General features: G+C 38.9%; 2 protein-coding genes across 3 annotated transcripts; both read left to right on the forward strand.

Moving 5' to 3' along the window:
* Nucleotides 1-673: 673 nt before the first annotated feature.
* On the forward strand, nt 674-9,025 carry camkvl (CaM kinase-like vesicle-associated, like; the record flags this gene model as incomplete). The annotated part of the gene is made up of 10 exons (XM_079239098.1): nt 674-768; nt 1,803-1,934; nt 2,096-2,170; nt 2,927-3,065; nt 4,136-4,256; nt 5,125-5,200; nt 5,395-5,531; nt 5,796-5,874; nt 5,967-6,054; nt 7,547-9,025. The coding sequence occupies 10 exons, from the start codon at nt 674-676 to the stop codon at nt 9,023-9,025; spliced, it is 2,421 nt and encodes an 806-aa protein (XP_079095224.1).
* Nucleotides 9,026-10,886: 1,861 nt separating this feature from the next.
* Nucleotides 10,887-27,578, forward strand: uba1 (ubiquitin-like modifier activating enzyme 1). Of its 2 annotated transcripts, none has more exons than XM_079239680.1 (26): nt 10,887-11,083; nt 14,169-14,285; nt 14,368-14,426; nt 14,522-14,690; nt 16,768-16,902; nt 16,995-17,101; nt 17,180-17,270; nt 17,383-17,515; nt 17,598-17,695; nt 17,918-18,064; nt 18,255-18,431; nt 18,627-18,731; nt 18,849-18,929; nt 19,187-19,339; nt 19,882-20,047; nt 20,168-20,364; nt 21,745-21,809; nt 22,148-22,343; nt 24,966-25,040; nt 25,127-25,316; nt 25,507-25,592; nt 26,284-26,376; nt 26,533-26,724; nt 27,037-27,138; nt 27,224-27,324; nt 27,408-27,578. In XM_079239680.1, exons 2-26 carry the CDS (start codon nt 14,169-14,171, stop codon nt 27,541-27,543), a joined length of 3,171 nt encoding a protein of 1,056 aa, XP_079095806.1. In that variant the 5' UTR covers nt 10,887-11,083; the 3' UTR covers nt 27,544-27,578. The 2 variants fall into 2 exon arrangements, with proteins under 2 accessions (XP_079095806.1, XP_079095807.1); XM_079239681.1 differs by lacking the exon at nt 10,887-11,083 and adding an exon at nt 12,509-12,714.
* Nucleotides 27,579-27,609: the final 31 nt, after the last annotated feature.

A 27,609-nucleotide genomic window follows, 5' to 3' on the forward strand; every position in this document is an offset into this window, starting at 1 on the left:
ACTGTACTGCAGTATTACACTGAGGATTTGCTGGGTTCACCATGAGGTGAAAGGAGAAGTAATTTTAAGTAATGTTTACAGAAATTGTAAAAGGTCAATTGGTACGGATGTAGGTTAGAAAATTCATCAAAACTAACATATGCATACACAAATGTAGACTGCAAATAAACAGGACATTTTTTAGTCAATAAAACGGTGCTGTCAGTGTTACAGGGGACACTTGTGGTTTTTGAAGCAGCCAGCTGCTTCGGGGATTCAGGGACACTGCCCTTTATAGACAAAGTTTAACTTGAACTCGACAGACGTTACACAGAATCTCCAGGCTTTAGCTGAAAAAGGGAGAAGCTTAGCAGGAAGCTTAATATCTGTTGACAAGGCTGGCACGCAACCAGGCTGTCAGAGGCGTTCGTATCTAGATTTGCTGAGAAACTGCCTTGGCTGTATCAGTAACATACAGTACAATCTCAAGGCAAAGTACTGACACTCATATGATCTCCTTACCTTTGACCGGTAAGGGGTTTCGGAGTAAAAATATTCCTTTTTAAGCACACTTGCCAACATTGCTCTGTGATTGCTTCATTTTTATATTCATTTATTTTTAAATTTCATCTAGTTTTTCCTCATGTCGTGCAATTACTGACGTGTTTTTCTTTGTTTATAGGTGAATGCAGTCATGCCATTTGGGTGCCTTGCCCTACGAGACGGGCGGACTTATGATAGCATATCTGATGTCACAGACAAATATGAGTTTGGTCAAGTCCTTCGAGCGTGAGTATTAAAGCTAATGTATGGACTTCTGTCACTTTTTTCTCTCTGTCCCACTCCAGTCTTTCCATTATTTTTCAGTTCACTTTATGACTTTTTTAAAATGATTCTGCACAGTGCTCATTACAGATCTGGTTTGTCATACAGTTTTTTTTATATGAAAACAGCAAATAGAAGCTGGTGTATGACAGGTCTGGAGAACCCTCTTTTCAATTCAAGCCAACCAAAGATTAAAATAAGTTAAATGTTTTGTGACATGATTTCCAGAGACTTATCAATGTGCTGCTTAAACTGGCTGAAAACTGACCATTTTATTCCCCCACATACCCTGCTTAAAACTCCGCAGCAATCCATATATACACACTAACCATACACACAAATACTACCCAGCATTAGAGGCCATATGGCAGTATCAGCATCTGGCCTCAGAGATTTTTGCTCATCTTTTACATAACACATACACATACAGACACACACACACACACACACACACAATTACACATAAAAAATATGAAGTCAGAAATAAGCTGCAGCATTTGTTTTGTTTTCATCAAATGAAATTCATTAAAGAAAGTAAAGGTTGTAAAGCCGCAATGAAGTTAAAAAGCAATTACACTTTTTGTTTCCTTTTCATTCTGAATGCACGTATTCATGGAGCAACATAAGCACGGAATAAAAAAAATGTCTTGAAAAGTGTTTCCATTAAGTACTGTACGCCCAAAAGGCTGAAAACCCGACAAAGCCCAGCTGATGGCAGCAATAGATCCACAGCAGACCTGTTATTTACAACCTATTTATTCAACCTGACACCTCACCTCCCAATTAAATTCTTTCACTGTATTTCACCAGCACAGCTTGTGTACTTTTGATTATTATTCTACACCTCTCTTGGGCCATTATTGTTAGACGCACTTTAAAAAAATTCTTAAGACATTTTCATGCCTCACTTAGACACAAGGTATTTCATCATTCCTCTTACATTTACATTTTCTTCCTCTTTCAATCTGTCTTTCTGTCTATTTTACCTTATTGCGTAGGAAGGAGTTCTGCGAGCTGTGCCTGGCAAAGGACAGACAAACAGACAAGGTGTTTGTCTGCAAGAAATTCCTCAAGAAGGACGGCAGGAAAGTCCGCAAGGCTGCCAAGAACGAAATCATGATACTGAAATTGTAGGCAATCAGTGTGTGAGCAGATGGATGAATGGCTGAACTATTTAGAGATGATGCTGACAAGGATGTATTTGACATTTTAACTGTAAACATGTATTAGATAATCAAAAAGGCAATGTGGTTAATGCTTCACTCTGGTTGTCTTTTTCTGCCTGTTCCAGAGTCAATCACCCAAACATCCTTCAGTTAATAGATGCATTTGAGACCAGGAAGGAATACTTCATCATCCAGGAACTGTGAGTGTGTCTTATGGCTTTTTTACCATTTCCTGCACAAACATTATTGATAGTCCAGATCTATGTGTCCCTTTTGTGTATTTGTCTATCTTACACACCCAAACTGATCATTTTAGAGGTGGAAGCTGAGTCGTAGCTCTTATTACTGTGTGCTCTGGTTCTCCCCTCAGCAACAGAGGAAGGTGTTAGATTTGATGAGATATTTGCTCTCAGTAACACTCAACATTACACAGTGGCCCTGAAGCACTGCTTTGCAACAAGAGAGTCTCTACGGGGAATGCGGGATCGATTCACCAGAGCTCAAACAATGCACATCATTTGTGACGTACACTGTTCAACATTTGAAACTTTCTCTGAAAGTAGTACTATTGATTACAGCAGAGTGGACAAAGTATTTCTCCTACTGAAGTAGAGAAAAGAAAACTGTTCTTAAAGTTACAACAGTCAACAGTTTGTGCATCAAGCTGCTCGTGTGCAGCTCACACGTTGACCTAGAAAATAGTCGTCCTGCTGAGAGCAATAAGGGATAATCATTCCCATCATTTATCTCCAAAGTTAACCAAGTCTTTTAAAGGTAAAGGCAATTGCTCTTATTTCTAATTGCTCAGCAGTGCTAGCTAAAGGCCAGTAAAAGTAAAGCACTTTACTAATGGGCAAAGAAAAAAAAGTAAGTGATTTGCAGTGTTGGAAACAATCATTTATAATCACCCGTGTATACATGCACACTGATAGCTAAGATTCTGTGATTGCATGCAGTGCCACAGGAGGGGATGTGTTTGACTGGATTCTGGACCAAGGGAATTACACAGAGAGGGATGCATCCAATGTTATCAGACAAGTCCTTGAAGCTGTGGCATACTTACACTCCCTCAACATTGTTCACAGGAACCTGAAGGTACATTCACACTGACTTTCTACTCGTTTCCTCCTGATGGTATAGTTACTTCTTCATTTATATTAAATCTGATGGGGATTGCAATGCAACTGGGACTACAGTCCCCATGCAGACACAAACAACTTTATAACATGAGTTAAACTTTTTAACTCCTCCCAGAAAGCAATATTCAGTATTTAGTGAACATTTCTCCATGGAGCCACATAAAAGCATTGCTCTTCCATCTCAGTTATTGACTCTAGATTACATTATAACATTTCTACCATGGGAGTAAACATTTACTTTATGGCTTAGAACAATCTCCTGTGACACTCGCTCTTTCAGACAGATTTATATCTGTAGCTTTTCTCATCAACCCATTAAGCTGGAGCTGCCATCTTCCAGCCTTCTGCTCCACCTGGAGGTGAAAGCTGGAATTTTACTCCAGTCTTACAGTATACCAAGTCAACCAATCAAACAGAATAGCAGTGATATATTCAAATACCTCTGGACACAGAAATCTGTCCTAAAGAAAAGCTAGGATGTGTCATTGGGCTTTTTTTACTCACTCTTTTTGTCATACATGAGTTATATAATGTTGAATCCTCTGGTAATTATGGATCTGATGATACATTAACTTTCCTGGTATGCAAAGACCTGATAGTCCCGCTGTCAGCTTGTGCATGGCTTATCATACTAATTTAAAAATGATTAACAAGTCAAATCAAAAATCCACTCCTCTATCAAGATGAAAACAAACTGCAGTCTTACCTTTGCTTCAGACCTTCAGACTAAACTCTTAAAATAAAAACTGGATGAAAATGAATACATCTTTTTTTGCATTTATCTAATAAAAAAAATCTTTACCATTTCTCAATTCAAACCTATTTCAGGTACAAGATGTTTTATGAACTAAATGCCTTTGAAGGGATTTGAAAATGTAGATAAATAAAACAGACAATGTAACCCTGGTAATCTTTCATTACCTGTCATGTATGTGATGGTCTGCATTTTAGTTTAAAAAGCAGAACTTTAGTCTTTGCAAGTTTTTGTGAGAATGCTCATGCCTTTTTCCTGTCATTTTTTTCTAGTTGGAAAACCTGATGTACTACACAGAAAACAATCATAACAAAGTAGTTCTGCGGGATTTCTACTTGTCCAGATTTGAGAATGGACCCATCACAGAGCCATGTGGAACACCAGAATATCTGGGTAAGTTGTGGACTATTAATTTGAATGTTTGTTTGCTTCCCTTCTTTTTCCCTTTCATCTTCATATGCACCTTTCTACTATATTTAGTTGGGAATATTGTCTTAGATACACAACTTTCTTTTTGGAATGAACTTTCTTGTGCTTTTGACAGCATATTTGTCCAATGCATGCTCAGGATATATATTGAATTTGGAAAAGGATTCAATGTTATACCTTTTTTGCTCACCAGGTATTTTACTATTAATTATTTTATATGAACATAGTTATTATAAACTTAACTGATGTGGCTCATATAATTGATTGGTTTTATTTGGCACATAACTGGACTTTAAATGGATTTAACTAGACTTTAACTTCAAAAGTGCCTTAAGATGACTTTTTCATAAACTGGCACTAGACAAAAAAAAAAGCAGAATGTAACATAACATCAGAGATCAACACATCTTACATTGAAATATAAAACTTACAAAAACATACACACAGGACTGAAAGCAGACAATGTCTTTCTTCCTCTTTCTGCATATCCTTTCTTTTCATTTCATTTTAATTCTGTGTACTGTCTCCCTCTGTCTGTATTTTGAAGGCTTATGCAAGAGCAAGTTGAAGAGCAGATCTGTGCTTTGGCCTGGTTCTCTCCAGTTAAAGACAATGGCAGTTTTTCATAATGCTAGACTAAATAATTAAACCAATACATAAGAAAAGCAAATAGAGGCACTGATGGCAAAAGAAATGAGAATAAGAGTTCAAATAGGACCCTGTTTTGGGAGAGAGGCTGTCTGAACAGTGAAGAATTAAAAATGTGCTGATGGAAAGGTTTCTAAATGAAACTCTACTTTATATTTACTCATTCTGTCTTCTTTACTGTCAGCTCCTGAAGTGGTAGCTCGTCACCGATATGGTCGTCCCGTGGACTGCTGGGCCGTGGGGGTCATTATGTTCATACTGTGAGTCACCATCAATAATTTAAAAATGTATTATCTATTTACCAAGACAGCACATACATTTTAATGATATGTTTTAAGATAAGTTTAATCCCCAAATTACTTTTACAAAAGTTATCTGCTTCTATAAATAATGTTTTGTTTTTTTGTTTTTTTTGTTTGTTTGTTTTGTTTGTTCTTATTTTTTCCTTTTCCAGCTTATCTGGTAATCCTCCATTTTATGATGAAACAGAGGAGGAGAACACTGACTTGCATAATCGCATCATCTTCTGTCGGATTGTTGCTGGGGACTTTGAGTTTGATTCTCCATACTGGGATGACATCTCACCTGCAGGTGTTTTCTCTACCACACGATGGCACTAAACCCCTACATCAGTTTTCTAATAAGCTTGGAGAAACCTGAGTTTAAAGGCACAATTTTAGCAGAAATTTGGAGTCACTGAGTAAAATGGCCCTCTTAGGTCTGACGCATCATGTTTAGATAATTGATATTCACATATTTCTCAGTTATTTATAGACCATCTTTAGGAAATTATTTTTCAAAATTATCATAAGAAATGACACGCCTTATAGTTTGTTGTTGTTCTCTATCTTTCAGCTAAGGAGCTTGTGTGTCGTCTTATGGAAGTGGACCAGATGCTGAGAATCACAGCACAAGACGCACTCTGGCATGAGTGGTAATTATATGTGCATATTCACAGACGTGCAGAGTTTTGCACACATCCCAGGGGCTTCCACTTATTGTTATGCTGTCTGTCGTCTGTGCCAGGATTGCGGGGAACGGTGCATCAGAGAAGAACTTAAAGGATGGTGTTTGTGCCCAGTTTGAGAAGAACTTCGCAAAGGCCAAATGGCGGGTATGAATTCCCACCACCTCTTGTCTTCCAGTTCAAGTGAAGTTACTAACAAGACAGCAGAATCAACAGTAGAAGAAGGTGCAGAATGAATATTTAGGTGTGATGTCCTTTTAGCTCATCACACAACTCTGCAGAGGTATGTTCAAAATTAGTAACTGGTTAAGTTCATAAGGAGATCCAGAGCTATGACTGCTGAAGACTAAGAAGGTGGAAGATGGCAGTGCCAATCTAATAGGATATATAACAGTTACATACCTCTTCTCTTTTTCTCCATGTGGTTCCCAGGAATTGAAGGTATTGTTTTTCATTATGAGTGAACGTGGAAGGAGAGAGCATGGGAAGAAATTCACATTTAGTCTGGCATGATTCAATAATGTGACATCTTTCAACAGGAGCATCCTTTTGATTTAAGTAGGGGTTCTCACATGTGAATTTGTTTATAACAATTAGTCATTTCAGTAACAGTTAAAGATAAGTCAGCTTTGAGATGTATTGATCATGCTTAGGCTGTTGAGGCTCTTCCCAAGCTCTGTTCCTGCCCACTGTCACTCTGCCTGTCTCAGAAGAGATCCATCCACTCTGACCCACTTTTCTTCAACGAATAAAACCCAGATGTTCAAAGTGGCCTACCCTGCACCTTTTCTACTCCTCATCTGCACTTCTCTGTATCACTAGATTGGTTAAAAAAAAAAACAACACATAAAGACAGAAAGAAAAAAGAAAAGAAAAAAAAATCTCAGCAAAGGAAATTACGTTTGGTTCATTAATTTCGTAGTATTTTTTTTTTTTTTTATTGGTGTAGATAAGGAGACATAGGAATGGAAAGGACACAAGGGATGTAGGCCACTGTTGACTGCTGAATTGCAGTGATTTGAACTGTAAGGCCCTCTGGCACTCCTCTTACATGAATCCTGGTTCATTGCCCCATAATGCTGTAACATTCAAATCATACATACAGGAGATGTTTTGGTAAGCCATGTTGTATTTTGTAGCTTTTCAACTACACTGAATTTGAAGAAATTCAGCTTCCTGGTTTACAAACAACTAAGCTCACTCATCAACTCGATCTCCTTTAGTGTTTGTTGATTAAAAGGAATCAGATGAGTGTGTACTTTAGAAGAGAGATATACACACATCTGTTCATCTTTTCGAGTCAACAAGCAGTCAGTGAGTTTCTTGGGGAGAGTGAGACTTAAGATTGATTTAAACCGGGCTAAAATATGACATAACCTGCTGGAAGTAAACAGCTGGCACTGATATTTCATCACCCTAAATCAATCCCATCTCAGTGCTTTATATGATGATGCTAAATCATGGTTACTTGACAGGAAAGTTGTCAAACAATTGTCTCTAAAACATGTTTTTTCCCTACAAAGTTTTTGTTTTTATTTTAGGGTGGGCATTGTCACTATTGCTGTTTGTGAAACTCAGTAATCCGTTTCTCTTGCATGCTGCCATTCTTACCCTGTTTTCTGTTATTTCTTTTTTGCAGAAAGCAATCCGTGTCACCACCTTCATGCAACGACTGAAGAACTCAGAGGCGCTGATTGACAGTTCAGCTGAGGTTCAGGCCAGTGAAGAAGTAGGAGATGGTGAAGGGGGTGTTTCCCAGGGGACTAGTGATGAAGGAGAGAAAGGGATGAGTGAGGGAGGGGTAACGTCAAGTAGTGTGTCTTTAGAGGTCACTGTTGAAAATACACCTGCAGGTATGAACCAAGATAAGGACACTATTAAGTTAGGAGAAAATCAAGAAGAGGTAAAAATGCCCATAGGTCCATCTGTAGGAACTTCCCCATCAGATATTCAAGACCCTCTAGGCCAAATAAGTTCCGTTCCAAAACTTGTACAGGAAGAGCCCAGTAAGGCTGGTGTGAAGAAGGGTGCAGGGGATGGAACAAGGAAAATTGCTGCAAACTTGGGCCAAAATAAAGTTATACCAGAAGCCAAACAGGCCCCTACTGCAACCCCTGAGTCCTCAAAGCTGACGGAAAGTTCATCAGGCGTTACTTCTGAGAGAAAGCAAACATCTGCTTCCCCTGAGCCTAGCAGCAAACGTAAAATGGCTGCAACGCTTCACGGCCCTCCAACCACAGCATCTGTTATTGCTTCAGCCTCACCAGAAAAGAGACCAGGTACCCCAAGCGTACAGAGGGATGAAAATGACAGAAGCTGGTGTCAGACCCAAGTGCCTGAAGCAGTGGCAGAAAGGTCAGTGGTAGCAGCAGTTACCCCAGTAATTGGGTCAGGGGCTGGGGTGGATGTAGGACTAGGAGTCAGATTAAGGGGTGATGCTAGTCCTTTAGCTCGAAGGGAAAGGAATGACAGGAGAACAGATAGATACAGCGCTGAGTTTAGCATAGGTGCAGTGCCAGTCCAGAGTTGTTACACACCAGGCAGCTCTGCTAGTTTGGGTCGTCATGCCACACCATACAACCCAGAAACTATGGCTGTGGGGATGGGAATGGCCGGGAGTTATGGAAGCCCATACAGTTCCCTGTATACAAGCGGAGGAGTAGGGATGTATGGGACTGGTCTCCACCATGCAGGAGGGGGCAGCGGTGCCACAAGTGACTGGCAAATGGATAGTGTGATCGAGCAGATAGAAAAGCAAATGGCTGCAGTGCTTGAGAAGATCGAGGGAGACATGCCCTCTCTGCTTGAGCAAATCAGTGACTGTCCTGTTGAACCACGTGTCAGAAGCACACATGGTTCTCCTGCTACCTCTCGCACACGCTCCACTCAGTGCTCCTCAACTTCAACCTCAACCACTCCTCCACCACTTCCCACTTCTCCAAGACCTGCACTGCCATCTCTTCCTCACCTTGCCATCCCTCCTCCTTCCTATCCCCCACCCTCTCCACCCACACAAGCCTCACCCCAGGCTGTTGGAGAGCAGGGAGACAAGGACGTACAGAGGGGTGCTGCTCACTCCAGCCAGTCACCCAGAGCTGGAATGGGCAGGGGGCTATGAGACAAATGCAAAGCACCCAGAACACTAAATTTATGGTTTACATCTAAGAGTTTAATGGTTCTGTCTCATCCAGATGTATCACATTCTTGTTTCCCCAGAAAAAAGGCCAAACAGTGTTTATTTGGTTGTGCTTCAATACAAAAAAAAAACTACACCCTTATGGCATTCCGATGCTCCTATGAGTGGAGTTATGGGAGAGCCAAGTTGAATATCTTACTCTGTGATAGCTGCAAAGATCAAGATCTCTAAAGCTGGTTCATTGGTCAGATCAAGATGAGTGCCTGGATGTCCAGCACAACTGAATCCTGGATCATCCTCACTCACTCAGCACAGTTTATAAATGATTTGTCTACAAATGAAATAACAGTTTGATTAAAACAAAAACTACAACAAAAACATAAGGGATAAAAGCTAAGGAAGGTTTAGTTTGCATTATTCTTTATGAAGTGTATAAATGTACATGTTAATTATAAATACACACACACACACATATATATATATATATATGCATACACACACACATATATATATATATATATATATATATATATATATATATATATATATATATATATATATATATATACACATATATATACACACACATATATATATATATATATATATATATATATATATATATATATATATATATATATATATGTATATATATATATATATATATATATATACATATGTATATATATATCCTAATTATTTTCTTTTTTCCTGCTGGATATAAACTTCCTCATAGTTTTATGTTTTCACAACAGCCCTTCACATTTATTTATTTTTAATTATTTTTATTTATGTAGCTTTTCATTCTGTTGTGAGGCTTGGAGTCACACAGTTGTACAGAAACATGTCAATCTGATAAAAAAAATATTTAGTTCCAGCAGGGGTCAGAAATTGAGACTTATTTCATTACATAGTGTCCAACTTAAATTGTCACTCAAACTATTGTGAGTTGTTACACACTTGTTGCAGGGCTGAAGAACATTATTTGGAAGCATATTGTATAAACGCTTTGCAATAACACTCAAACACAAAATTCCTCTTCTATTTCTGATGTGTCTGAAGTCCACCAACTTTTTTTAAACAATTTAATTTTACTCCAGTTTTGTTATAGAATGCTTTGGAAATGTTAATTAAACAGTCATCTTTTTGCACATATTTATCATATAAAAATGTCTCTGAATTTAGTTCTGCTCTTTGGGTATATGGTATGCCCGATTCTGTGTTATACTCCCGAATAAAAAAGAAAAACATTATTCTGCTCCTATGTAAACTGTTCTCTGTTTGCAAGTCTTTCAATAAAAGAAAGAAAATTAAAACAGACGTTGTGTTTTTCATTGAAGTTTTTGTTTCATGTTGATAGAAGTAAACATGGATATTTAAAAACATTGTATTTTCTTTTAAAACATCTTATTAAAAATTAATACGTGCAGTTATTTCCGTGTGTACTCACCGTGCGTTTGCACACTTGGACGTAAAAACTGTTATGATAAACTGACGTTATTACCCGAACCGAAGATTTTTCTCAAGTTCTTTAACCACAAGTTTACTACAAGCCCCGTGTTGCATTGCGTACGCTTTGGGTAAGTCCATTCATGTGAATTTACGGGGTGATGAAAATGTAATAGGTTTAAACTTAAAATACAAAGATACTTTATAGCAGTGTCTAAGTAGTATTGTATTGTAGTTATTGTATGGCTATGTTTATGATTTGTTTAAGGACTCTCCCAATGGTCAATTTACCGTGGTTTTTTTTACAGTGCATCCTCTGGACCATTGTAATGGTTTTGTCTGTAACGTGCACATGTTGCTGCTTTGCTTTGCTTTCAACTGAAATAGAGTGAGGGGAAACGGTTCGGGAGCAGCCGGGCAGGCAACCGTCCAGTGGAAAAACTCACAGAGCCCGCCAGCTTGACACACTTTTCAGTTTGCCGTATAGGACAGTGTTCAGTTTTCACCTTGTTTGTTTTTCTTTTTTTGTTTGTTTGTTTAAACGAAGCCGATTTTTAATACTACAGATCAGGCCGAGTAATATCGGATGTGGTAAGTTCTGCACACTTGTGTAAGCTCCCGTCTTAGTAACGTTAGCCCCAGCTAGTTGGCTAATGCTAGCTGGATAGCTAACATAGCGGCACAAGAAGGGAAAAAGTCGTTGGGTGGCTAGATAGCCTGAGAGCTAGCGGCACATGAGCTAACAACTACGCAGTCTTTAGATCAGCGTTATTAGAGGTGTTTAATATTTGTTGCACTTGGCTAACTGGACCTTTTCAGCTATCCACTCGGCTAACCGTTGCTAATCAGGCACTGTCACGTTAACGTTATATTAAGGTTTTAATGAGTATAACGCACTACTTTTAATTATATAAAGTGACGACTAATAGCCAGAAAGCTATAGCTGCAACGAACATAAGATGAAAGCTATGAGAGAAACATACTTTAACTTGCCTCACCAAACGCGTTATGTACTGGCAGAATTTCTTTAAGCTACGTGTGTTTTGTTAGGTTAACGAAATGGTAGCGATGTTAAATGTGGTACCACCGTTACCTAATAGTTATTTGATGAGCTTGTCAGGTTAAACTATTTGCCATTCTGGTGTTATTGATATGTACACTTTTCAAGTCCTACAGCATGATAGAATAATTTTGTATTAAGAGCATGTGAACTGGGGATACCCCGACATGTGTACCCGACAATATGCGGCCCAGTCTTTTCCTGGGCCTTTGTCATTTGCTAGGCACCCCCTCCCCCAATACTCTTCTGCAAGAAATGCTCACCCCTAACCTCAATGTGACTGAGGGCCCAGACGCTCTGCATCACTTTTGCTTGCAACAGTGTACCTTAGACTGTACCTGTCTCATTCATTGCTGCAGTACTATTAGACTTGGCTATTGTTGTTGAATTCTGATAAACGATTAAGCATATTCAAACCTCTATTTACCAAACATGTCTAAGTGAGAAAATTTCCATCAGTTATCTTGTAAGGTGATGCTTTTCCTCTTGTAATGCATAGTGGCGAGTTCAGTGTAAGCGTTGAATGCACCTCAGTTTCATAACAGTATGATAAATGGCTGGGATGAAGCTAAGACAAAGGTGCTATTTTTATTGTCTTTCGTTCAGTTTCGATAGATCTTCCCTTTAAGCTTAATTAAAATAGATTTTTTAAATTGAGTTTTTTTCTCCCCACGTACTATAAGTAAATATGCCTAGAGCTTATTTTAGGAGTAGTAAGGTGTTTCTTACAGGGATTGCTGGAGGTCCAGCAGTTCATTGTACACTATTAGACATGGCATGCATCTTCTGGTATCAGGGGCGGGATGAATGCACAGAGGCAGCCAATCAGATTGCAATCTGGCTGAGCAGCGACCACACAGCCACCCTTTCCTGTTGAATATTTCAACCCCTGCGTCACAGCTCCCCCCGCCCCTTTCTCCCCATCTGCCATTTTGGTTTTGTTCCCGTCTGCAGTCGCAAAGCCAGCAACGCAATTGCATAGCAGAGACTCTGAGCCGAACGACATAGTGACTCAACAATATAGTGCAGACCATCCCAATACTGGATCGCGTTTCATTTCTTGGTACAATTCGTCGTATTTGGTACCATAGTTATTGCTTACATCTGTACACTGCAAAAGAGGAGCGGGTTCGCATAGGGAAGGGACCGAGAAGGATTATTGGTAAGAACAGAAATCAATGAAGCACGAGTGGACTGGCTTACCTTTCAGTTTCTTAGATCCTGGCGTTAAACGATCAAATGACATTTTGTTTTTGTGTTAAATAGTTAGAAATTAAGCCACAAAAATGTAGTAGCTGTCTTTCAAGTAAAACCTGCTTTTCGGCTAGCAGGTTGAGCCGTGGCCGCAGCTGCTAGCTTGTAAAGTTGTGTTCCGCACTGTAGGAAGTGTAGGCCTGGGCTGAGCGGCTAATGGATGGGCTGGCAACCTGGTGTTTTCTTGCCTCTAAGTTATTAATGTTTCGACTCTGTCCAAATGCCAAACCACTTAACTGATTAGTGGCTCAGAAACTTGTCTAATCGGGTTCCTTTTGGTGCCGGTAAATCAGTCGAAGTTAATTTCTTGTACGTCTGAAGCGCTAAATGAATTGTTCGCAGTTGGGGTTTTGGAAAAGGTTGGGCAAACTACTGTGACAGCCGGGCGGCTCTGCTGTATCATGCTGGATGCCCTCATTTTCATTTCAAACGAAACTGGTCTTCAGTTTAAGGAGGCATTGGAGTTTCAGTATAGTTTGCGATGATTTCTTAGGCTTGTGACCCAACTCGTTTCATAGCTTCTTAATGGTATAGGTGGGTTGTGAGCTGCAGCGGTTGTTTTTGGGGACGAAGGTAAGTTAGCTGCATTTGATGCGGAAATTATGGCTGATACTTTGCGCTATGGTGTCAGTGTGTTCGAGATACTGCGGCCTTTTCCGCTTACCATGTGACTGAATTGTCCGGATTTTTGGCTAATCACGGTAATGCTTGGAAATGTTTTGTTTTGTTTTTTTAACTCCACAGTTTCCCTTCCTTTTAACATCATCTTGGTGAAATGAGCGCAGTGTGGGTCTTGTGCTCACACCTGCGAATCTGCGTCCATTGCTCTTTACTGCAATGAACTTTTAATGATTCAGCTGTTTTTGTTTAAGCAATGCTGACAGTCTTTAAATGCGGAATAATAAACAATAGAAGTACATAAACAAACCACTGCTGTCAGGATGCCTGAAAAGAACTCATAATACTGCTATTCATGTCTCTTCCCAGGCTCAGTTCGTTTTTCTAGCAGATTGGTGTTTGGCCTTCAGCCAGCCCAGCTGCTCTCCGGGCTAAATATCCCCTCTCCTCAACTTGGATACTTTATAATAGAACCATAGTAGTGAATATAAACAACATTTATTGCTGATATTTCATTTTAATTCTATAGTCTTCTAAAATTAACCTTGAAATCCAGACTTTTATTTTGCTTGATATTTAATTTCTGATGAGTTCTGATTTCTTAATTCTTTAGTACTATCAATTTCAAGCAAAATATTGATTCCATCATGCTTAACAAAGGGAAATTAACAGCAATTCCCTGTCTTGAGATATTAGGTTTTTTTTCCTTTCAATTTGAAAGATTTTTCTTTTTTAAATTCCCAGATGTCCAGCTCGCCGCTGTCCAAGAAGCGTCGCTTGTCAGGATCAGAGACGAAGACGGGATCCCACTGCTCCTCCTCTAACTCTGTCAGAACTGATCTGTCCCACACACCTGCCAACGTTAGTACTAGCAGAGAGACACACCTTATACAGTGGATAAAACTTGTAACAAAAACTGATCGCTATCTCTTTTGTTTCACAGGGCATGGCTAAGAATGGCAATGATGCTGAGATTGATGAAGGCCTGTACTCCAGACAACTGTAAGTTGTGCTGGACAAAGTATATAACTATAATGTGAGCTTTTATGTCGGCTGTGTATTATGGCACTAATGGTTCTGTCTTGTTTTTACGATAGTTATGTGTTGGGCCATGAAGCAATGAAGCGCATGCAGAACTCTAATGTTCTCATTTCTGGCATGAGAGGTCTTGGAGTAGAGATTGCCAAGAATGTCATCCTGGGTGGAGTTAGAAGTGTCACTGTGCATGACAAAGGAGTTGCAGAATGGAGAGACCTCTCTTCTCAGGTGTGTATGGCAAAACTTTTTAAATCTTGATTTATCCATGTAATGTCAAACGGTGTTTTCTTCTGAAGATCTGTTTGAATCAAACAGCAGAACAAAGTAATTAAAAACTGACATAATCAGGACAGTACATTCGATGATTAAGTCCAATTATAAAGGGAGAACAACAATAAAATAGTTAAAATGTAAATTAAGTTTTTTTATTTGATTTTTGTTTTGTTTTTCCAGTCATTTACAATACATTTAAAAAATGAATTTAAGTCCAGTGACTGTTAATCTTTTCAATATTAGATATTCATTAGGTTTCAAAGTTTCAGATTGTGGTGTGGTGTTTCATGATTCACATGTGTGCTTTATTGTTGCTATCCAAAAAGAGTGCTGCAACTACCCCCACCCTTGCTATTTACAGACTGACCCAGATTTATCAGGGGATGGACTATTCCTGGGTTATAATCATAGTACAGACAAAGCCTGTGATATGACATCACTGCAGCAGGGGAGATGACTTTGGTCAATCAGCTGAATCTTAAATTCTGATGCATCTGTTTTAAGGCCAGAATGTGCAAGTAGACTACAGGCATCAACTCAAGAAGCCCAACAGAGATGCCTTTGTCAGTAAAGTGAATGAGTTTGTATTTTAACAATTGGCACACATTTCAAGTTGTTCATTAATTTTGTAAGTAGGAGGAGCTGTTTTAACAATCAATAAACTCATATTCTTTGTCCACAACGGGGTCAATGGGAAAGCCAATCATCAAACCACAGATTGGCTCGATCTTTACTAAAGTAATTATAAATTTAAAAAAACCTCCATAAAGAAGTTAAGATAAATGAAATGGTATTGTTTTACTAAATCCTCTAATCTCATTCTAAATATTGGTACAGTGGCATACATAAAATTATATGGAATTATTTTTGTCACCAATCAATAGGAACAAAAACCTTTAGAATAAGCATTTAGCTTTTAATGCAAAAAGGGGCTTTAACACCGGCATGGTATTAAATATTTGTTACTGAGCACCTTCTGTTTCTTTTCTTTTCAAGCAGCAAATTTAGTTTTAAAACCTGTTGGGGAAATTAAATACATGGCTAAGCAAGCAATCAAATAGTTTTTATGGTTGTTATAAACAGGTGATCATCAAAAATCTGTTTTTTTTAGTGTTTGTTTTTTTTTTTCACACGCAGTTTGTTGGTGGAAAGAGGTACAGATAAATGCTTAACACATTCTGTAAGAACAGTTGCTCCCGCAATTACATTTTGCTCCCGCGGACAAGGTTGGAGACATCTCGCGTGTTCTTCTGGACACATCAGAACTCTTGTTGTGTAATTTATTGGATGGAATTTGCCACTTCTGCTTTTTTGCTGATGTGAGGTTGAATGCATAATTTTAATGAACATCTGATTGAGATGGCAAGAGTGCAAAACATGTAGCATGGAAAGATGGACACGGTTGCATGAAAAACCCTGTCCTGCCAGTTATTTCATATTTAAAGTTACTGATTAAATCTGAAATGACTGAATCAGTTGTTCATTGTACATAAACACACAGATCCCCCCCCCCCCCCCCCCCCCAAACATACACAAAATAATCTCTGCACTGTTGTGCACAAAGCTTCTTGTAAAGCATGTAACAATTTTAAAGTTACACACAGAGTGGCTCTTTACAAAGTACTTAATTTTTTTCCTGTAATTGATGTTTACGTTTTTAATTATACACAGCTTATAGGTGATCCTTATACTGCTTGAATAACCCACTGCTAATGTAAACACATTTTTTTTGTTTAAATAAATACAAAAATCATCAGAAAACAAATAGACACAATGCAAATATATGGCTCTTGCAGAGAGAAGAAAGAATGTTCAAATGGGTTAGTGGTGAGCAATTGGTTGAGCTAAACAGTTTATATGAGAAAAAGAGAAACAAATAACCATTTATCCATAGGAAAATTAATAGATGCACTTTGTATTTTATTTAGGACAACAGTGGTCAACTTTGGATTTTCTCTTATCTACTGATTGACAATTGCTGCATAAAGTCAGTAACTGTTTTCCCCTCACATTGTTCATTTTTGTGTGGCAGTTTTACCTTCGGGAGGAGGACCTGGGGAATAACAGGGCAGAGGTGAGTCAGCCCCGCTTGGCTGAACTAAACAACTACGTCCCAGTGAACGCCTATACTGGAGAGCTCACCGATGACTACCTGACCAAATTCCAGGTATGTCTTGATATAGATGCTCTTAAGTCACTTTTTTTTTTTTTTTTTTTAAATGACACATGTGAATGAACTCTGTCCCTTTTGAATTCAAGGTGGTAGTACTGACTAACTCAACTCTAGATGAGCAAAGGCATGTAGGGGAGTTCTGCCACAGCAAAGGAATCAAGCTGATTGTTGCAGACACGCGTGGTCTGTTTGGGTAAGATGAGCCCTTGCTTAAAGTTCAGTGTACTTGTCTCAGTACCTAAAAAATTTTTTATTGTGTTACTTTTTGTAGTCAACTTTTCTGTGACTTTGGAGAAGAAATGATAGTGTATGACACCAATGGAGAGCAGCCACTTAGTGCCATGATTTCCATGATAACCAAGGTTAGTGGTTTTTTGTTTTTTTTTTTCCAAACAAATTTCTAATGTTACCAGTTGGTTCAGCTTTTAAAGAATTGCAGCGCTTGATTAACTCTTTGTTCACTTGTTTCTTAAGGACAATCCAGGGGTTGTGACATGTCTTGATGAGGCTCGTCATGGCTTTGAGAGCGGAGACCATGTCACCTTCACAGAGATTCAGGGGATGACGGAGCTCAATAACTGTCAGCCAGTGGAAATTAAAGTTCTGGGTAAGGCTAGTGTCTCATTAAATGACTTGATGATTCGGCATCTTTTGACCTAATTTAACATGTTGTTGACTTCTTTGTCCAGGTCCATACACCTTCAGCATCTGTGAGACAACTGGCTTTACAGACTATGTGAGAGGAGGAATTGTCTCTCAGGTTAAAATGGCCAAGAAGATCAGTTTTGTAAGTGACTCATTTTCCATATTCAATTCCGTCACTGTGGCATAGCAATAGATTTATTCTTAATATCTCTTTTAAATGAATTAAAATCCCAGTATAGTTGCTACAGATCAACAGAATGTGTTGTACCAATCTAGAAGATACTCCATTATCTTCTGCCGTTGTCACAAGTGGTATTTGCTTGTTTTGCATAGTTTAACAACCTTGCATATTTTCCTTATACAGAAATCCTTCACCTCTTCCATGGCTGAGCCTGAATTCATGATGACAGATTTTGCTAAGTTTGAGCGTCCAGGGCAGCTGCATGTGGGCTTCCAGGCTATCCATGCCTTTCAGAAGAAACATAACCGCCTTCCTGCCCCTTGGAATCAGGTATATCTGTCTGAAGGCAGTTGTTTCAAGTTACTTGTGTGATTTTAGCTCTACTTGACATATCATTGATTGTCTTCCATTAAACTGAGCCACTACAATCACTGCACAATACACAGAAATTATGTAGCATGCAGTAAAAGCCAGTATGGTTTTATTTTGTAATGTATTTAAAGTGCTTTATCTCTTCCAGGCTGATGGTGATGAGCTATTGACATTGGCTAAGGAGGTGAACTCTGCCCAGTCAGGGTCTGCTAAAGTGGAACAGCTGGATGAAGCTCTCATCAAAAAGATGTCATTTGTTGCTTCTGGGGATCTTTCCCCAGTTAATGCTTTCATTGGTGGTGTGGCTGCACAAGAAGTGATGAAGGTCAGTAGAAAGCCATACAATTTGCCAAATCCTAAAATGTCTCGAGTTTTTTTTTTTTGTTTGTTTGTTTTTTTTGCTTTTGAAGAACTGTGTTTTTAGAAAGTGATGCTTTTTATGTGCATACTTGAGCATGCACACACTTAACCTTTTCAGATGTTAAAATTCCTGGTAACAAATAACTTAATATTCTTTTAGGCATGTACAGGAAAATTTATGCCGATAATGCAGTGGCTGTACTTTGATGCCCTGGAGTGCCTGGCTGAAGAAGGAGACAGGCTCACAGAAGAAGAGTGCACCCCTGTAGGTGTTCAGACTGGATCAAACTTTCTTGTTATGAAGAAAAATTCTTCTTATAGTGGCGTTAAACTTCGGTTTTTCTTTCTTTTCTTTTTTTTTTTTTCTTATCTGTTCTTCTAGAGGAACTGTCGATATGATGGGCAGATTGCTGTGTTTGGCACCAAGCTGCAGGATTTGCTTGCCAAACAGCGCTACTTCCTGGTAAGTTGGCAAATGGAAACATTTTCCAACATTCTTCTAACATTCTGTTGCTCAGAACTTATCAAGTCAAAAATAAAAGAAAAGAAAAGATAATGGGTGGATGTATGTATGCACACACACATGTATGTATGTATGTATGTGTGTATATATATATATATATATATATGAAAAAATTAATAAATAAAATAAAGTTTTTTCAAGTTGCTATTTATGTAGTTTCATTCACTAAAATATCTACAATTTTTTTTTTTTTTCAGGTTGGAGCTGGTGCTATTGGTTGTGAGCTGTTGAAAAACTTTGCCATGATTGGTCTGGCTGGTGGGGAGGGTGAGGTCATTGTGACTGACATGGACACCATAGAGAAATCCAATCTCAACAGACAGTTCCTCTTCAGACCCTCAGATGTCACGGTTAGTATCACCAGGTTTGCTCAGCAGATCATATGTAGGAAGCTAACGTGCAGGCCATTTATATATTCCTGAGCAGTGCTGTACAGTATTTCCTTTTTGTTGTAATGTCTACTTAATGTAGTCAGAGGTGATCTGAAAACAAAAAAGATCTTTCACTTATTTATCCAGGTGAAAAATTATCAGTGATTTTCCTGAAAATGTGAAATACAGGAGCTATTAAAAGTCCTAATTTAATGTTGAGACGTTATCAGCTTAAAATAATGTTATCTGCCTTGGTCTGACAGAGTTGAGAAAGAAACTGGTCACACAGATCCCACAGCCGAGCCAACATGCTCACGCTATGGGTCATATTGTTATAATGAGCTTGTCACAATTCGGGAATAGACTTCACAGACATTGAGGCGTTTTATGTGAACTTTTAATATAAGAAGTCTAACAACTTTAAAAAATATGACACTGTTAAAAGTATTGTTTTGGTCATAGCGGTTTTTATTTGTAAATATTTTTTAAAATGTATTTTTTTAATGCATGTGTTGTAACAGAAAATGAAAAGTGACACGGCGGCTGCTGCAGTGAAGCAGATGAACCCCTCCATTAGGATCACAGGCCATCAGAACAGAGTGGGCCCCGAAACAGAGAGAGTCTATGATGACGACTTCTTCGAAAGTCTTGATGGAGTTGCTAATGCACTGGACAATGTTGATGCACGTAAGTCAGTGAAGTAAAAAAAAAACCAAAAAAAAAACCCGGTTTGCCATTTTTTATTTAGCAAGTTTTTGTCATTAGGCTTTGTGAATATAAACTTGAATCCTATTTTGTCCTTTTTAGGTATGTACATGGATCGGCGTTGTGTATACTACCGTAAACCCTTGCTGGAGTCAGGTACATTGGGTACCAAAGGCAATGTCCAGGTTGTGATCCCCTTCCTCACAGAGTCATACAGCTCCAGTCAGGACCCACCTGAGAAGTCTATCCCCATCTGTACACTCAAGAACTTTCCAAATGCAATTGAACACACACTGCAGGTCAGTAAAAGTGCGTGCTTTAGAATAATACGCTAAACATTACAAATCAATTAACTGTTTTAAATAAAGTATAGTGGATCATTTGGAAATTGTTGTCTATCCACTGATACTTGAATCTGCCTGAAACCAAAGTACATGGTTAATTTGGGATTGGTTGGTATGATTGAACTGTACATATTTAAAAAAAAAAAATGGCCAGACAATTTTTAAGCGTGCTTTAACAGCATTGATAACTCATATCATCTTTGTCCAAACCCCAAACCATTACAAACTATTCTTGCACACTTTCTTTTATAGTAGGCAGTTTAACAGTAACCTTTGATATTATTGAAACAACATAATTACCTTTGTTATCCCACTCCTATCTCATGGATGGGATTTTAATATACATAGAATTGTATGTATTAGATTATAATGGCAAGGATTTCTGAATTGTGTACAGACGTTTACAAAGGTTATCCAATATAGCTGCATATTAATTGAACAGTTCCCTGGTGCAAATCTACAGTATATTTTGTAGTAGGTGGGAATCTAAAGATGCATCACAATTTGATGATGCTTCAGATGGCTGCAGTGTGATTATAAAACTTATTGATGCAGCTTTTGTTTTTGTTCTACTACAACTGCTTAGAGTATAAATGTGTCACATGGCTTCTCATACTTTATGGCAAACAGCAAAGATGAAACTCGATCATCTATTGGTTAATGCAAGATAATTTAAGTTTTCTTATGAGGGCAAAACAACAAGCTGTCTCAAATCCTAATGTTCTTGGGTTGCACATATTTCTGTCAGAGCTTTTACTTCATGTGTGACATTGAGATGTTTATCTGGCCAACTGTTGCCCCACATGCACAAAAGTTTTTTGTTTTTTTTTTGTTTTTTTTTTAATGTTTACTTACAAAAACTTGTGCAGTCTAGTCCCTGCATTTCATTCCCTTGAAGCCTCCCAAGAGCTATATTTGTAGGTGAACCAGAGTTTGTGTCTTCGATCTACATCAGAGTTTGTAAGGTTCACACCTTCCCAATATTACTGGGCTTTCAAAGAAGCATTTATTGGAGAAGGTACTGGTCAGATTTTCTGCTCAGCCATCATATCTGTAATATGCCCACCACAGATGATCTGGACACAATTTTGCGTATCTTCCCCCACCCCAAGTTTACAATTTGTGCCTTGTCTTTTGAATAATCATGTATTTTTAAGGGTTTCAGTCCATCAGATCAAGTTTTCATTCTCTTTTAAATTACATTGCCTGTTTGAGAAAAGTAGAGAAACTAATATGTTACTGTATAATCTACCTCTAGATTCTTTTCCTTCAAAACCTGGAGCCATCTCTCTGTTCATATTTAATAATCTGCTATAAATATTGTCCTCTCTTCAGTGGGCCCGTGATGAGTTTGAGGGACTATTCAAACAGCCTCCAGAGAATGGCATGCAGTACCTTACGTAAGTTGCTGATGTCTATTTAAAAGAGCTATGTCTTTACTCCAACATTCATATCATGTGCCTTTTTCTGTAGTGTATATCCTTTTTTTTTTATTACCATTTAAAAAAAAAAAAAAAAAAAAAAAAAAAAAAAATTAGCCCACTGACAGTATTTTGTCAGAAATGGTAGAAACCACTGTTTCCACCACATGTGTTTACCTTTTTAGTACAAGGACTCCCCACTTTTTTAGCTACTGTTAGTAAAGCTAAAAATAATCACAAACAGAATGTGCTGCCTGATCTGAATAAAGGTTCAGCTGTTTAACATTTTATTTGGATTATTAATATTGTTGCTGCAGAGATCCGAAGTTCATGGAGCGTACACTGAAGCTTCCAGGAGCTCAGCCTTTGGAAGTACTGGAAGCAGTTTACAAGTGTCTTGTCACAGACTGCCCTCACAGCTGGGCTGACTGCGTGGCTTGGGCTCGCAACCACTGGCAGTGCCAATACAACAACAACATCCGTCAGCTATTGCACAACTTCCCCCCAGATCAGGTAAACACTGAGGTCACCTCAAACAATCTGTAGAATTGAACAAGTGCCTTTTGAAGAGAAAAATAATGTTCAGTGGTTGTTTTTTTTTTTTTTATGGAATTATGTGACGTTTTTAGAATTGTACAGAGCATTACTAGATTGTAATGTGGAAGGACTTAGCCACAGTGACGTCATATGTTGGTTTGAGGATTCGTATGTTCTTGCCTTCAGTTCAGTGTTTTGGCTGTTGCCATGCCAGCTTTGGCTTAATTTCTGAGACCAGAGGCTACGTTCATCATACAGTTTCTGGCAGAACCTCAGATGTCAAAAGGCAGTGGGGACTTTCATTAAAACTGCATTCTAACACAAAGCAGGTGCTGAATGCCGCTGCTGCCAAAAGAAGTCCTTTAGCTGAGCATGTATTAACATACATCTAGCCCTTTAGCAGGAAATTGATCCAAAACAATTCAAAAGCAATATTCGACTAGTAAAAAAGCTTTAACTCAGTTATTTTAGCTTTGTTTTGCACAAGTTCACAAGTCATCCCAAGGCGCTTTACATACTTGACATTGTCACTCTAAGACCATTTAGTGTGATGTAATTAAAACAAATCCACATTAGTCTTATTTATTACTGTCCTTAAACAAGCCAGTTCATAAAATAATAGCTTTATCTCAGGAAACCATTTAACTGTGTCAAAGCTTGTCTTTGATTCAATACTGCATCCTGAGCCCGCATAGGGTGGCATGCAACGGGGAAGCATTCACTATCTGTTAAACAGAGTATGCATAATTATTGGATGACATATACACTACTCACAAAAAGTTAGGGATATTTGGCTTTCAGGTGAAATTTATGGAAAATGCAATATGTTCATGCTACAGTGATATATCATAAAAGTAAGACATTTAAGTAGAAGGATGCACTGCTGATTTCCTCATCTCAAAAAATTCATTCAACACAAAAGGTAACAACAATGGTAGTTACACCACAACAAAAAATTTGAACGTCTCAATATCTCGTCATGTGCCCTTGAGCATCAATTATAGCTTGACAACGACGTCTCATGCTGTTCACAAGGCAACTTATTGCCTGCTGAGGCATGGCATCCCACTCTTCTTGAAGGGCAGCCCTCAGGTCATTGAGGTTCTGGGGTGCAGGGTCTCGAGCCTCTACACGACGGCTCAGCTGATCCCACAGGTTTTCAATGGGATTCAGGTCTGGAGAGAGTGCAGGCCATTCCATTTGAGGTACAACAGTCTCCAACAGCCGTTCCCTGATGATGCGGCCTCGATGAGCAGGAGCATTGTCGTCCATGAAGATGAAATTAGGCCTGTGCTGTTCATGTAGGGGCACAATCACTGGATTAATGATGTTATTCAGGTAGTATGGGCTTGTCACTGTACCATTCACAAAGTATAGGGCAGTTCTGTACCAAGTGGACACCCCTGCCCTCACTGTAACACCGCCACCACCAAAAGCTGGCCTGGTGACAACAGTGGCTGATGCATAGCGCTCTCCCTGACGTCTCCAACATCGTTGCCGGCCATCATTTCTGCTCAGTGTGAATCGACTTTCATCAGAGAACAGCACTGAGGCCCACTGGTTCCTCGTCCAGCGTAAATGCTCCCTGGCCCATGCAAGACGATGATGCCTGTGCCTGGTGGTGTGGTCAGGTACCCGTGCAGGTCGTCTAGCAACCAGACCACGCTGATGGAAACGGTTTCGAATGGTCTGACATGACACTTGGGTGCCTCTCACCTCTCTTAAACGTGCCTGGAGTTGAGTGGCATTCATCATCCGGTTTCTCAGGGCAGTGTTCACAATGTAGCGGTCATCAGCACGGGATATGGCCAAAGGACGTCCACTTCTAGGCCTTTCTGTGACTCTTCCAGTCTCTCCATATCTCTGTTGCAACCTGCTGATGACACTCTGTGACACTCCAAGCTCAGTGGCCACTTCTGTCTGAGAACGTCCTGTTTGAAGCATCGCAATGGCAAGGGACTGTTGTTCCATTGTTAGGTGTCGTCTTGGTCTCATGATGTCAAAATGTGAACAGCATGATGAGGACAACTGTTTAAACACCAGCTCTAATTGAACCAGGACATTTATTGGTCAATTCAAGGATCACACACCTGCTGTGATTTTTGCCATTAAGCTCCTTGTTAGAGAACAGCAACTTGTGCAAAATTTATTGAAACATTTAACAGTTGGACATGTGCATTTAAAAGCTTAGAGAAGACCACATTAAGTTCACCTGTACAGGTTTGAATGCATTTTAGGCTTGTTGTGAAATTTCACCCAAAAGCTGAATATCCCTAACTTTTTGTGAATAGTGTATATGTAACAGCTAGTATGATTTGGATTTTGAGTGGAAGCTCTTTGGAAGGGATTTGTTGATCCATTTTATTAACTTACCGGTCTCAGTTGATAATGGGGTTATATTATTCTAATGGTTTGTCTCATTTGACTAAAGTGCAATGTGAGCTCAGTCCGCATGAATACATTTACTGTATTTCAATACATTTAAAAAAAAAAAAAAAAAAAAAAAAAGTTTCAAATAGAAGTCTTACAATAGATTCTTATTTCTTTAATAATCTCACTTCTGTTTTAACATGTATGAACTAATGTTTGGTCTTTCAGCTCACCAGCTCAGGTGCCCCCTTCTGGTCTGGACCAAAGAGGTGTCCTCACCCCTTAGAATTCAGTACTAGCAATGTAAGTATGCTTTTTGTTTTCTCTCTCTCTCTTCCTTCCCTGAATTGCTCTATTCAGTCACACTAATAATGACTTTTCATTTATAGGACCTGCACATGGACTATATAATGGCAGCTGCCAACCTGTTTGCTCAAATGTACGGCATGCAGGGCAGCAATGATCGTGCAGCTGTGGTTAAAATCTTGCAGGATGTTAAGGTGCCATGTTTTACCCCTCGCTCAGGGGTTAAAATCCATGTCTCTGATCAAGAACTGCAAAATAGCAATTCCTCTGTTGGTAAGCTACAAAAATCTGCATGTGTGGGGAAACTTAAAACCGTTCGTAGTTTGTATTTTTATTTATAGTGATTTATTTCAGTTAAAAAATTGTTGCCATGGGTTTCTTTTGGCAGTTTCAGAATTTAGCAGTGTATAATTCAGTGTGAAAATCTTGGGAAAAATCTAAACATGGGTATTTTTATATGCAGATGACTCCAAACTGGAAGAGCTGAAGACCCAGCTGCCTTCCCCAGAATCATCTCAGTTCAAACTTAACCCCGTTGAATTTGAAAAGGTACATGCTTTTTTTTTTTTTTTTTCCTTCATTGCAATGCACATCTGTAATGAGGCTCTGCTCTTGGTTCTTACATTGCCACTATGTGTGGAGAAAAAAATATATGGTTTGTATTTCAAACAGCATAAAAATCAGTGTAAATAAAAAGTTTTGTAAGACAAATATGCAGCAATCACTTTTCAGCCTTAATTTCTGCTGTGAAGTTGATGGACAAAAGGAAAAGATTTCAGTACTTCTTAAATGAGCATAATGTATTTTCTGTATGTTAATTGTAGTGTTAAGTTTTATGGTCTGGTGTCTCCAGACCATAAGGTCGGCGTCAGGTGTAGGGTGACAGTGTTGTGTTGCATTACCCTCAAATTCAGCGATATCCAGAAACGTACAATCACAAACCAACCAATCACAGCAGAGTATTTCTGTATAACCGTGCAGACGTGCATGTTAAATCTCCACGGACTTACAACCTTACAGACTTTGTATGCGTATAAATCCAGCTTGTCTCTGCTAATATGCCTGACCATTTCAGACTGCCGAAACATTACTGGTGGAACTTTAGGAAAGTAATGTTTTGATTAGAAAAGGTATCCTGAATATGGGTCCTACAACAGAATTACTAGTAACTTTCACATCTTACGTTAGCCTACATTGATAGTAGATAGGTTTATATAATTTATGGGTCATTTGTTAACAGGATGATGACACCAACTTCCACATGGACTTCATTGTGGCAGCCTCCAACCTGAGAGCAGAGAACTATGACATTCCACCTGCAGACAGACACAAGGTGAGCAGAACTTTTTCTATGTGATCTGTTTTGTTTTTTTCTTTTTAATTAAATAGCCTACAGATTTTCACATCCCTCAGGTCCAAACACACATTTTGTCTTTTTTTTTTCTTTTTTTTTTTTTTTTCTTCTGTCTTTTGTCATTGCTCAATGTAGAGCAAACTTATTGCTGGCAAGATCATTCCTGCCATTGCCACTACAACAGCCGCTGTGGTTGGCCTGGTGTGCTTGGAGCTTTTCAAGATTATCCAAGGACACAAGAAACTGGATTCCTACAAAAATGGCTTCATGAACTTGGCCCTACCTTTCTTTGCCTTCTCTGAGCCGATTGCTGCTCCAAAACACAAGGTAAGCAGACGTCCATCATATTTTTTTTTTTTAGTTCTGCATGTAACAACCTACATAAAATGTATTGTTACTTTAGGACCATGAATGTTTCTAAGCTCCAGTGATGATCCAGCCATGCTAATACTGATGCATCAGATAGATGCACATTGTCTGTCTGGGTGTAAATGAGTTTAACTCATCTTCTCACACTCGTGGTCAGTGTGTGCTGAGGAGAAAACAAATAGCAACAGAAATGTATAGTCATACATGTAGTGTATCTTGTAGCCATTACAGATGACTGACCACATTCCTTTCTCATTTGTTCGTTTGCAGTACTATGAAATTGATTGGACGCTTTGGGATCGCTTTGAAGTTACGGGACAGCAGTCCAGTGGGGAAGAGATGACACTCCGTCAGTTCCTGGATTACTTTAAAGTGTGTTCAGTTCATCTGTTTTCATTGCCATCTTTTTTTGTTGCCAGCGTGCAGTTAATCACTTTTTTCCCCGTTTATTTCTCAGAATGAGCATAAGTTGGAGATCACCATGCTTTCTCAGGGAGTGTCCATGCTCTATTCATTTTTCATGCCTGCTGCCAAACTTAAAGAGAGACTGGACCTACCGTGAGTCCCAGTTTTTACTACACATAGGTTCATCTTATTTTTCAATCATTGTTTCAAGCCTGTTCCTCTTGTGTTTTCTACAGGATGACTGAGATTGTGACTAAGGTGTCCAAAAAGAAGCTGGGCAAACACGTGAAAGCCCTGGTGTTTGAGCTATGCTGTAACGACCAAACAGATGAAGACGTGGAAGTGCCCTATGTCAGATACACCATCCGCTGAGCTCCACACAGTCCACCAACACAAGGGTGGGAGCTGCAGGGGGGAGGCAAGGGGAAGGGGGTGTTC

The sequence above is a fragment of the Telmatherina bonti genome (assembly GCF_933228915.1).
Source record: "Telmatherina bonti genome assembly, chromosome: 4".
NCBI lineage: Eukaryota > Metazoa > Chordata > Actinopteri > Atheriniformes > Telmatherinidae > Telmatherina > Telmatherina bonti.

Coding starts and splice junctions, on each gene's coding strand:
- uba1 (XM_079239680.1), top strand. CDS start 14,169: ATGTCCAGCTCGCCGCTGTCCAAGAAGCGTCGCTTGTCAGGATCAGAG. Junction 18,065..18,254: donor TTCCTGCCCCTTGGAATCAG/GTATATCTGTCT, acceptor TATCTCTTCCAG/GCTGATGGTGATGAGCTATT. Junction 26,377..26,532: donor CACCTGCAGACAGACACAAG/GTGAGCAGAACT, acceptor TGCTCAATGTAG/AGCAAACTTATTGCTGGCAA.